The sequence below is a fragment of the Cucumis melo genome, chromosome 9 (assembly GCF_025177605.1).
Source record: "Cucumis melo cultivar AY chromosome 9, USDA_Cmelo_AY_1.0, whole genome shotgun sequence".
In the NCBI taxonomy this organism is placed as follows: domain Eukaryota; kingdom Viridiplantae; phylum Streptophyta; class Magnoliopsida; order Cucurbitales; family Cucurbitaceae; genus Cucumis; species Cucumis melo.
Genome location: NC_066865.1, coordinates 23357097 through 23368218, shown reverse-complemented (window position 1 = coordinate 23368218; position 11122 = coordinate 23357097). Strand labels below are relative to the sequence as shown.

Below are 11122 nucleotides of genomic sequence, written 5' to 3'. Positions count from 1 at the left end.
GAACTAACCAGGGGAGGTGCCAATAGAAAGTTGAAAATTGAAAGGGTTGGGTTGCAATATTCTTTTAAGGAAAAGGTCAAGATTGCAATTTTATTTTGTCCCTTTATATGTTAATTTCATATATGTAGTTTTAGGAATCTCAAATTATTCTTTATAGCTTTATAGCTTTATACGTATGTCTTTTGTTCATGTAACATGTAATAATTTTATATGTATGAAAGTGATTAATTTAAATCACTTTGAAAACCAAAACGTTTATGGGTTGAATCCCTTGCTATTATTTATAAGTATATAGAAAATGGTTGAAATTGTTTGACCAACGTCGTTATATTCTAATCCTTTCTCGATAATGAATAAACTATTGTTTTTATCTTATACATATACACATTTATGAGAGTACTCAACATGTTTGCATGTGAAAAGTTGACGAAAATTAATCAATCTTCCACTAAAATTAAATTAACTAGTAAGTCTCCTTGTTTTAATATAAAAGTAAAACACAAACGAATAGAAACCCACATGAAAATATATAATAATTAAAAGTACCGTAGTTTCCAATATAAATACGAACAATTTGGCACGGCAACACAAACATCGACATTAAGGTTCCACAAAAGAATCAAATCTTTTTATTGTTTTCATTTTTTTAATATCAATTTGATATATGAATATATATATATGTGTATATATATATATATATGTTTTGAGAACTCCCATAACATGGTCGAATCCCATCTGATAATATCTTAAAATATCCAAGAAGAAGAAAAAAAATCTGTTAAGTTTGGAGTTCAGAACGCACAAGAACAGAGGAAATTACACAAATAAATAAGAAGAACAGTACTGAAGGAAATCATCATTTTTCTTGCATAATCTGTCTGCTCAGAAATTCCAATAGAGCGCAAAAAAGGCTACATTTGGGATACATCAAAGCTGATCGGCCAACTTATTACATAATTCTTAACTTACAGTCTTATAAATACATGGAATAGAACAAGATTCAGAAACCACATGCATACAACATCATCAGATCAAATACACATAAACTTTTTATTCATTTCATTGCTTGTTTCTAAATAACAAGGGAAATATAGCCCTTCAGATACTTAAGCAATTCCCAGCAGTTTCTTCACATCCTTCTGCAGAAACAAACCCAACATCCCATTAGTTCCAATATGAGCTGATTAATTTATAAAGATAAAATAGGGTACTCAAATTCAATTATGAAATTAGTTGTGAAGAGGTGTTGTTTGATTTGTTTACCTCGATGCTGAGTGGGGAAGTCGTTGGGGCGTAACGATCGACGACGTTTCCATCTTTGTCGACCAAGAACTTGGAGAAGTTCCACTTGATGGCGTCTCCAAAGAGTCCGCCTTTGCTTGACTTCAAGAACTTGTACAGAGGAGCAGCATTGTTTCCGTTCACATCCACCTGTTATGAACAAGCAATGACAGTATTTATAGCCAGAAATACTTCGGTCAATAATTCCCTTGATTCAACCTTGTCAAATCTAAAACCCTAGTAAGATTTTGAAGGTGTCTAATGTGCATCTTATTTACCTTGTCAAAAATGGGGTACTCAGCCTTGAAACGGGTGCAAGCAAACTGCACAATCTCTTCGTTGGATCCGGGTTCCTGGCCTCCAAATTGGTTGCACGGAAATGCAAGAATCTCAAATCCTGCAAATGGAATACAAGAGTAAATTGTAAGTTGTAACTATGAACTTGGATGGGGAAGAAGAAAGGATGAATTGAAGCAAAAGAGAGAAGGATTGAAGGATGTTTAGAACATACCGTGGCCCTTGTATTTTTCATACAGCTGACTCAGTTCAGTATAATTCGAATTAGTCAAGCCACTGCAATGCATCAGAACTAAACCGTTAAAAAGAAAGGAAAACAATGCAAAGTAGCTGTACCCATGTTCATTATATGCATAATTATGTATTGTCGAAATCTATAATAAGTAGTTCATATTAGGCTCAATTTCCATTCTTGCAATCAAGCATGGACATAAATCTCTTACTCATTTTCTTTTCTTTGTAATCTAGCATTGACATAAATCTCTATCTATACATCATGGTCATAGAGATTTTTCTCTTCTATATTGGAAGGTGATACCAATAATTCTCTTAAATATATAATGGTTCATAGAGAACTATTCATTCACATGATTAAGAAGGCAACTCAAAGTCAAATAATATCAACTCAAATACTTTCAACACAAAATCGTAAGATATCCTTATGTTTTTGGGATAGAGGAAGTATCAGAAACAACAGTGAAATGTACTCTACCATTGTGAAGCGACATTGACAATCAAAAGGACCTTTCCTTTGTAAGCGCTGAGGTCAACATCATTCCCTTTAGCATCCTGTAAGCAGAGGCAAAAATTATTGACAAGCAGTTCAAAATGTTTTTCAAAAGGACAATCCAACCAATTGGCAATTAATAACATGCCCAGAAAGCAAATCAAGTAAAGCTTCACAAAAAAGGGGAATTCCAATTCCCCAATTTAATTACACAGCCAAATGAAGGGTGAGGAAACAGCTAAATTGAAGAGAAAGTCATAAACACAAATGAACAAATTACTCCTACTTCTACAAGCTAACGCACTAGATTATACCATACCTCCAAAATTCTCTCAAAAGGGTGCCTGTTCATATGATTCAATTACAATAACCTTACACTCCAAAATAATCTTGGAACAAAAAAAAAAAAAACCATTTCCCCTAAATTCCAAATTTCCAGGATTGGAAATCAGTGTATCAACTCGACACGAGCCGATCTAAAACCAAAACAAACTAAAAAAAACATGCAAAAATGAAGAAGAAAACCAACCTTGACGGTGAAGTCATGGACTGAAGTCTTGGAAGGGGTGGCCATAGTATGATCCAAGCGAGTCAAAAACGAGGCAATAAGCGAAGAACGTGAATTAATCGGTGAAACAAAACGTGTAACAGAAGGAAACTGTAGAATATGCAAAAGGGTTTGCTTGGAATCGGGAAAAAATCGGGTATTTGAAAGCAGAGGTGAAGAAGATAAAGATCGAACGCTGAAGAAGAAATTTCTTGTGAGAAGAGAGCGAATTGATGAGGAACAGAACATGGAAGATGAAGGAAAATGAAAAATGGGCCTGAGTATATATAATTGTAGATGGACCCCACGGGGCCTGTCCGAAATTTCGAAGACGCGTTGACACGTGGCAATTAGCATTTTCGCCACGTAGGCGCTTAGCTGGTGGAATTTCTTCTAACGTAAGGGTTTGAATTTCTTGGGGTTGAAAAGTTTTGATTTAGTTTCTCATTGTTATTATTAATATATCTTTATCCTAAAATTACAAATTTAATAGTTAATAGATGAAACAAAAATTAAAACTTGGTATCTTTCTATAACAACAATGCCAATTTATAACTAAATGGTTAATGGTTTTTTAAATAGATATTTTTAAATATAGTATAATAAATCAAAATATTTATAAAATATAATAAAAATTTAAATAGTATTAATAATAGATATCGATAAATATAAATAAAAATTTTAAATACGTATAGACTAAGTATTAATACAAAAACGTAAATAATTTATTCAATTTTTTTATTTCTAAAAAAATCTCTATAAAATATTTATTAATGTCGATAAAACCTATATCTTTATAATAAGTTTAGATTGCAAAAGTTTAAAGAATTTTGGGGGAAAAGAAATAAAATTGAGTGAGAAAAAACCGACTTGAAAATATTTTGATAATTTAAAATTGTGTAATAAATGGTTGGATAATTTTTTTTTATATAATTTTATTTATGTATTTCATAGCCTAAAACTAAGAGCCAATCAGATTCGGACTTGGAGAGTGTGAACAGAGAAGCTCACGTGCGGACAGCCGGAGCTTTTATTATTTCCACTATTTTTGACAAAAGACTTTGAAATCCACTCTATTTCATTAATTTGATTATTTATTTGATTGTGTTTGAATTTCATATTGTTATTCTTAGACGTATGAATTTTTCATAATATGTAGATTAATAATTAAAAATAAACTTGATAAAAAAACAATTAAGTTATGTTTATAATTCATTTTTTTCTTATTATACTATCAATTTTGGGGTGTAACATTCATTTTTTATTTTTAGTATAACAATTATGGAATTACGAGCTAAAACCTTCCTATTTAAAATTCAATAATAGAAGGTCCTATCAATTACTATTGAATGAAGATCAATTTAGGTATGAGAATGAATTTAGGTTAGGACAAAATATATATTTTTGTGTAATAAAGTATAGACAATTGGGGGAACTGTGACCCATGAAATGAAGATTCCTTTTTCATGTCTTTTTAGAAAAAAAAGAAAGAAAACGAATATGAAAGGACTTTAATTGAATTAATAATTGGAAGATGCTTTCACATTGAGGGGAAGGCTTTAAAAAGTCATCAAGAAGTAGTTTCTGGAACCTTTTTCTATTTGTCATGGATGAGGTATTGGCATCAAACTCTCTTTTTTCACTCTCTAAACTTTTTTACTTATTTTTAAATCTCATTTTTATTTGAAAAAAAAATACTAATTTAAAATTTGAGTTTTACTATTATAGATCGAAAAACTGAGTTGATTAGCCAATCAAAGTCGATAAATTGGAGAAGGGAAGAAATCAATTAGTGTTCGGGTTGGAAAAATTCTAAATTAGTGAACTTAAAAATTAGAAAAAAGAAAATTCAAAATGTATATTATGACATACTTACGAATTGGTAGTTAATTTTATTTATTAATAACGTTTCAAAATTAAGAAATTAAAATAGATATTTTCAAAATGAATTGTCATGAATAGAAAAATATCGAAATTATTTATATAATATAATATAAAAAAGTTTTAGTTTAATCGAATTTTGCTATATTTTAGCATTAGTTTGAATATTTTACTATTTTTAAAATATCTTTATTTTAAAATATTTCTTTTAGAAAAAAATACTTAACAAACCAAAATCAAGATGCGTTTACAAACCAAATAAATAATCCTTGAGACAAATTTTATGTGGCAAAATATTTTTTCACTAATCGAAACATTAATAGTTTCTTTTATGGTAGGTTTTAAATTGTCACTTCTAAGTTAATTTTTATTACTCTAGAAAAAATCAATACGGACATTTTAACAAGTTTGTTATATTATTTAGAGTTTCAGTTGGACTTTATCAATGAACATTAGTTGAAGTTTTTGATTGATTTTTGTTATTGTTACAACATCTTATTGATGAACACTAATTAACATACATCAGTCAACCACTATTCCACTCATTTGAATCTCAATCTCATCAAGCTTCTTAAGTCTTTTGTACTTCTTCAACATCAAAGAACTGCATACCACACTAACAGAAGAAGCTGCCATGGCAGCTCCAGCGATCCAGGGCGGTAGCCGAAACCGAGTCGAAGGGAACAAGACGCCTGCCGCGATCGGTATGGCAAGAAGATTATAACCTAAAGCCCAAATGTAATTCAAACGAATTTTAGCAAAGGTTTTTCTTGAAAGATGAATGGCAGTTATAACATCTTGCAAGTCATTTTTCATTAGAACGATGTCTGCTGCCTCAATTGCAATGTCAGTGCCGGCTCCGATTGCCATCCCGACATCTGCTGCAACTAGGGCAGGCGAATCGTTGATCCCGTCTCCGACCATTGCCACCGTGTGTCCCGCAGTCTGATCATGTCAAAGCCAAAAGTTTAGTTTGTCATTTGGTTTTTGTAAAGTATGTTCTTTAGTTCCTGTTCTTCATAAAGTATAATGTATGGGTTTAAACCTTATAGTAAATTTTCTAGTCACATGTTGAGGTGTTTACTTTAATATATGTAGACCTAGATAGCACATCAAGATGTCATGTCGAGTTTAGTGTAACTCTATATTAATTTATCGATATTGTATTTTAAGTCATTATTAGTTGGCCTAGTGTCATCTGAGTTTAGTAAAGGACTAATCTACTAGGATTCAAACGAGTTTCTTTAACTTCCAAATGTTGTAAGGTTAGATAAATTGTTCCATAAGTTCATTTGAAGTGCGCATGATTAGACTCGTTCGAGTTCAAAACAAATCTAAGGCTTTTGAATGAGAATTTAGATGGTATATACCTGAAGCTTCTTCACTTCCTCTGCTTTTTGCTGAGGCTTAGCCTCAGCAATGATTGTTTCAATTCCAACTTCTTTAGCAATGGAATTTGCAGTGCCCCAGTTGTCACCTGTTATCATGATGCTCTTCACTTCCATAGCCTTGAGAATGGAGATAACTTCTTTGGTACCCGGCTTCAACGGATCCGACACTGCAATAACTCCTGACACCATTCGATCTATCGCCACTAAAACCGCAGTTTGCGCCATACCTTCGGCATCGACAAGGAACATTTCCGCTTCCCTTGGGATTTCGATGTCATTGTTCATCATCAAGCTCTTGTTTCCAACTGTTATTTTCTTGTTTTTTACTATGGCTTCTACTCCATGGCCAGGAATGGATATGAATTCCTGAGCTTCTGGCCAAATTGGATTTTGTTCTTTCTTGAATTGTTTGGCATATTCAACAATGGCCTTGGCTACTGGGTGCTCACTGTTAACCTGATAAAGAAACATCAAAGAACATAGCATTTAAGTTACAAAATTCCCTCTCGAAAAGTTCGAAACAGTTTTTGATGACGAAAAACACCTCAGTTGCTGCAGTGAGTTCAAGTAGTTCTTCAAGTACTGTAGTGTTCGTAAGTTTTACATTTACAACCACTGGCTTTCCAATTGTTAGAGTTCCTGTCTTATCAAACACAATGCAACTCACCTGAAAGTCATGAGTAGACCAAAAGTATTATAAGATAGGAATGTATTTTCGACAACAGCTCGAATATTATTTCCACGGAATAATAACACGTTTTCAGTTTGTGTGTTGTAAGCTTGATAGAAAAGGAATGAAAGACAAATGTGAATGAGTTTATACCTTATGAGCAAATTCTAATGCTTGACCTCCTTTTATTAGTACACCTTGAGATGCACCCACGCCGGTACCGACCATCATGGCGGTTGGGGTGGCAAGGCCGAGAGCACAAGGGCAAGCTATGACCATAACAGAAATCCCAAATTGGAGAGCCAACTCGAAACTGTCCATTGAAGAAGGCAACCATGATTTAGGATAGAGATGCAACTTTCCAGCCAAAAACCAAGCAATCCATGTGAGAAAAGAAAGTAAAATTACCTGCAAAGATGTATAAAAAGAACTATTGTGATCAATGGTAAGCATAAAAATGAACAGAAACCTAAAAAGCAGTAGACGGATTGGTTTCATAGTACTTACCAAAGGCACAAAATACTTAGAGATATGGTCAGCAAATTTTTGAATAGGAGCTTTTGCCAATTGAGACGATTCGACGAGTCGAACGATTTGTGCTAAAGAACTCTCTGATCCAACATGAGTTGCCTTTATATGCAATACCCCATTTTCATTCACAGTTCCTCCTATCACCTTGTCCCCCGTCCTTTTCGTTACTGGTTTCGCTTCTCCTGTGATCATACTCTCGTTAACATGGCTTTCGCCCCATACGACAAGACCATCAGAAGCTACTCTCGCACCTGGTGTAATCTTAATAACATCATTCTTTTGGATCAACTCACTACTGATTTCCGCTTCATTGATCACGTTTCCATGGCGATCTAAAGTCAAGATTGTCGCCGTCTCTGGAGCCAAGTGTTTAAGCTTGGCAATAGCATCTGAGGTCTTTCCTTTTGCTAAAACCTCCAAATACTTACCAAGTAGAATGAATGTAATTAACATTGAACTGGTTTCAAAGAAATCAGTACCATTGAAAGTAGGAGATGTAGCTGATCTTAAAACTACATAAACAGAATAGAAATAAGCTGCATTTGTTCCTAAAGTAACCAATACATCCATGTTGGCAGAACCTCGACGCAATGCTTTGTACGATCCAAAGTAGAATCTCGAACCTACGACGAACTGCACCGGAGTTGATAAATTCCATCTGATAATATGTCCGACGTTCATCATATTGACAACTTTGATATCTAAAGTCTGTTTGATTCCAGGTATATACATGAACACCATAGAAGTTAAGAAAACAGGTATAGAAAGAGCGGAACTCCATATAAGGTATTTATAATGTTGTTTAATTTCTTTCTCCTTACGAGTTTCTCGTTCCGTATCTTCGGGATATATCGTTGCTTTGAAATGCTCGGATTTGATTGACTCAAGTATTTCAATGAAAGTTCTAGGTCCTATTATATCAGGCCTATATGATATGGTAACTTTGCTTAATGTCGTATCGACATTGACATCGTCAATTCCCGGGATCAATTTGAGTGACTCCTTAACTTTTGCTGTTGAGTTTTCATTGTGCATACCATCAATCTTTAGGTCAATCTTGGTAATGTATTCGCCAATGGTTATAGGTAAGGCTTCAAATCCAATATCTTCTATGGCTATAATGAACTGATTGCAATTAACAACCTTTGGATCATAATGAACTTCTGCTTCCTCTTTCAACAAAACAATGTGAGTCTTTTGTACTCCATACATTGCTTCCAAAACTGATTCTACCATGGAAGAGCAAGAATTGCAGCCCATTCCATTAACTCGGATTCGACATACTTCTCTCGATCGATGATCGGTCCCGTCCTTCGATATTGTAGCTTGAAATCCAGCATTTTCAATTGCTTTAAGTATTGTCTCTGCCTATAAAAAAAATGTGTCAAATTAGGAACTATTTTGTTATCTCAACAAGAAAATATAGAGAAACACACAATATCAAAAGCATTTCAAAAGAACTTTCTGGTTTCTAGCACAAAGTCTCATAAATGTTGAATTTCATCGTGAACTACATTATTTTTGTTGCCAACTAAGTTTTAAGACTAATTATTTGTTGAATGGATGAACAGTGTCAACTAAAAATAACAAAGTAAAGTTCAATAATAATTAAAAAAAAAAAATCAAATTTGACCCAAACTTTCAATTTCATCGTAGTGAGAAATTTAAACCTTTAATCACATTGTCTGGGGTATGTTTAGTGTTAGTGAGATTTTGTATTATATATGAAAATCCTATTGATTTTTTTTTTAAGATAGCGTTTGTGTGTCGTTTGTTTGATGAGATTAACATTATAAATCTCATAGATTTATGATATATTATTACTAAAACGATCAAAGTGAATTTAAAAATTAAATATAATTTCTTACAAAAAAGATAATTAATAGTTGATTGATAATAAATAGCAACATAAATAATTAATTATAATGATTAAAAATGAATCCTTATAATAATTAATAATAATGGTAATTGATTGATTGCATATTATATTAATTAATATTTTTTTTTCAAAAGTAAGGGCATCCGTTTATTTTTAAATTGTAAATTCATTCGATTAAAAATATTTATTATTGATACTTATATAAAAGTTTATCGCGTTTATTATCAAACAGAATATAAAATTTTGTTATATTTAATTAATATTTTTGTTTGTTATATTTGAATTTGAAACTTCTTAATCCTCGAATACATATAAATGTCAATTGAGTTGAGTTTTTATTGACGAGAAGATCTCAAGGTAGTGTTAATGTAGCGAGTATAGAAATGATAGGTTATTGTATAACTAGTAGTTAAGGTTGTCAAAAATCAAAATTTATCTGATTAAAAATACACATCCAAATTTAAGTTATATGGCAAAAAATATTTACAAAACAGTTCATTGTTAACTAAGTTTATAATTCAAAAATTTAAAATAATACCATTAAGCACAATCCTCTCGAGTGTAATTCATAATTTGACAACAAAATTATATATTTACAAATAGTTTCAAATTTTCCAACAATTTTTATCTTCCTTTTACTATTTTTTTAAGATTAAAACCACCAATTTAAAATCTCGAGAGCAAAATAGGAAGGCAAAAATTCATTTCAATAATTTTTTAATGTTCTTAATGTGAATTACCATTAAATTAAACTAATTTTAACAACATTTAATTGCTAAATATTATTATACCACATCAATTAAATATAAAGATGATCATCTTCCTCTAAATTTAGTTTTTAAAACTTTTTTTCTTTTTAAAAACCTTTTAAGCTTGCAAGTAATATATATTTATTTATTTATTTATTTATTGAGGATATGAATATTGCATATGAGAAAATTTCTCGTTTGGAAAATTTTATATACTATGTTGTTGATCACATTAGAGGTTATTAAGAATAGTGTCGACTCAACCTAATAAAATTAATATATTATTTAATAACGTGTCAAATAATCAACAGAGGTACCTCCAACGCTATAAAATTTTCTATATTACACCCACAAGTGAATAGGTGCATTAAATTGACTTAGTATTCGTCAGTCAAACTAAAGAGACAATGATATACAATTGTTCTTTGTTTTTCAAAAAGAGTTAGAAGATGAATGATTAAATCTCCCAGGAAAAGAAAAGTTAGAAGTTAATTTTTTAGAAGAACTAAAATGTATAGTATAGTAGAAAGTGGCCCACCACTAGCGACGGTAGTGTTTAAAGAGAAGTAGAAAAAGATGAACTAAAGTGGCTCTTGAGAAGGAAGTTGAGCCAAATCGAGTGCCCGAAGCCATAGAAAGCCTTTGATTTCAGTATTATTTGATGTTTTTGTTAAGAAAATCTCTTGTAATTCGCCTCAGTTTCAACCTAGTGACGAAACTCAACTGAAAAAACTCTGCAGTAATCTAATCTAAAAGCAAAAATGGATTAGGAATTTATAATTAGAAACAGTAGTGAGACTTACGTCGGTGAGATTAGGAAGATAGTGGATTTGAGCCCTATCGTTCAAGAAATCGACGGCAGCATCGAGAATGCCTGGAAGGTGTTTGATGGAATTCTCAACAGAAACAGCGCAAGCAGAGCAACTCATGCCGCTAACGCGTACCACCGCCTTCGCCGCCACCGTGGCCTCGTCGTCGTTAATAGCCGTTGCATTTTTCGTAATCTCCTCCGTTGCTGCCGCCGGCGATCGTTTGCGCCGCGGTAGCTTCAACATTTTGATCGGAATTGCGGCGGAGATTTGGTTGAGAGAAAAATGGTGAAAGTTGAAGCTTTCTTTGTGGCGGAGTTGCGAGGCCTTTTATTTGCAAGACTGTTAAGAAGGAAATGC

The 11122-nt window shown here is 32.4% G+C and overlaps 2 protein-coding genes across 2 annotated transcripts; both read right to left on the bottom strand.

Moving 5' to 3' along the window:
• Window positions 1–844: 844 nt before the first annotated feature.
• LOC103482738 (probable phospholipid hydroperoxide glutathione peroxidase) lies at window positions 845–3266 on the bottom strand. The gene is made up of 6 exons (XM_008439032.2): window positions 2835–3266; window positions 2291–2367; window positions 1793–1854; window positions 1560–1678; window positions 1264–1431; window positions 845–1139 (listed from the first exon to the last, which is right to left on the bottom strand). The coding sequence occupies exons 1-6, from the start codon at window positions 3207–3209 to the stop codon at window positions 1107–1109; spliced, it is 834 nt and encodes a 277-aa protein (XP_008437254.2). The 5' UTR covers window positions 3210–3266; the 3' UTR covers window positions 845–1106.
• A 1860-nt stretch (window positions 3267–5126) lies between these two features.
• Window positions 5127–11122, bottom strand: LOC103482737 (probable copper-transporting ATPase HMA5). The gene is made up of 6 exons (XM_008439031.3): window positions 10757–11122; window positions 7302–8693; window positions 6948–7202; window positions 6669–6791; window positions 6104–6580; window positions 5127–5678 (listed from the first exon to the last, which is right to left on the bottom strand). The coding sequence occupies exons 1-6, from the start codon at window positions 11006–11008 to the stop codon at window positions 5256–5258; spliced, it is 2922 nt and encodes a 973-aa protein (XP_008437253.1). The 5' UTR covers window positions 11009–11122; the 3' UTR covers window positions 5127–5255.

Coding starts and splice junctions, on each gene's coding strand:
- LOC103482737 (XM_008439031.3), bottom strand. CDS start 11,008: ATGTTGAAGCTACCGCGGCGCAAACGATCGCCGGCGGCAGCAACGGAG. Junction 7,203..7,301: donor CTAAGTATTTTGTGCCTTTG/GTAAGTACTATG, acceptor ACATCTTTGCAG/GTAATTTTACTTTCTTTTCT. Junction 6,792..6,947: donor CATTAGAATTTGCTCATAAG/GTATAAACTCAT, acceptor CATGACTTTCAG/GTGAGTTGCATTGTGTTTGA.
- LOC103482738 (XM_008439032.2), bottom strand. CDS start 3,209: ATGCTAATTGCCACGTGTCAACGCGTCTTCGAAATTTCGGACAGGCCC. Junction 2,368..2,834: donor TCCATGACTTCACCGTCAAG/GTTGGTTTTCTT, acceptor CTCTGCTTACAG/GATGCTAAAGGGAATGATGT. Junction 1,855..2,290: donor GTCAATGTCGCTTCACAATG/GTAGAGTACATT, acceptor GATGCATTGCAG/TGGCTTGACTAATTCGAATT.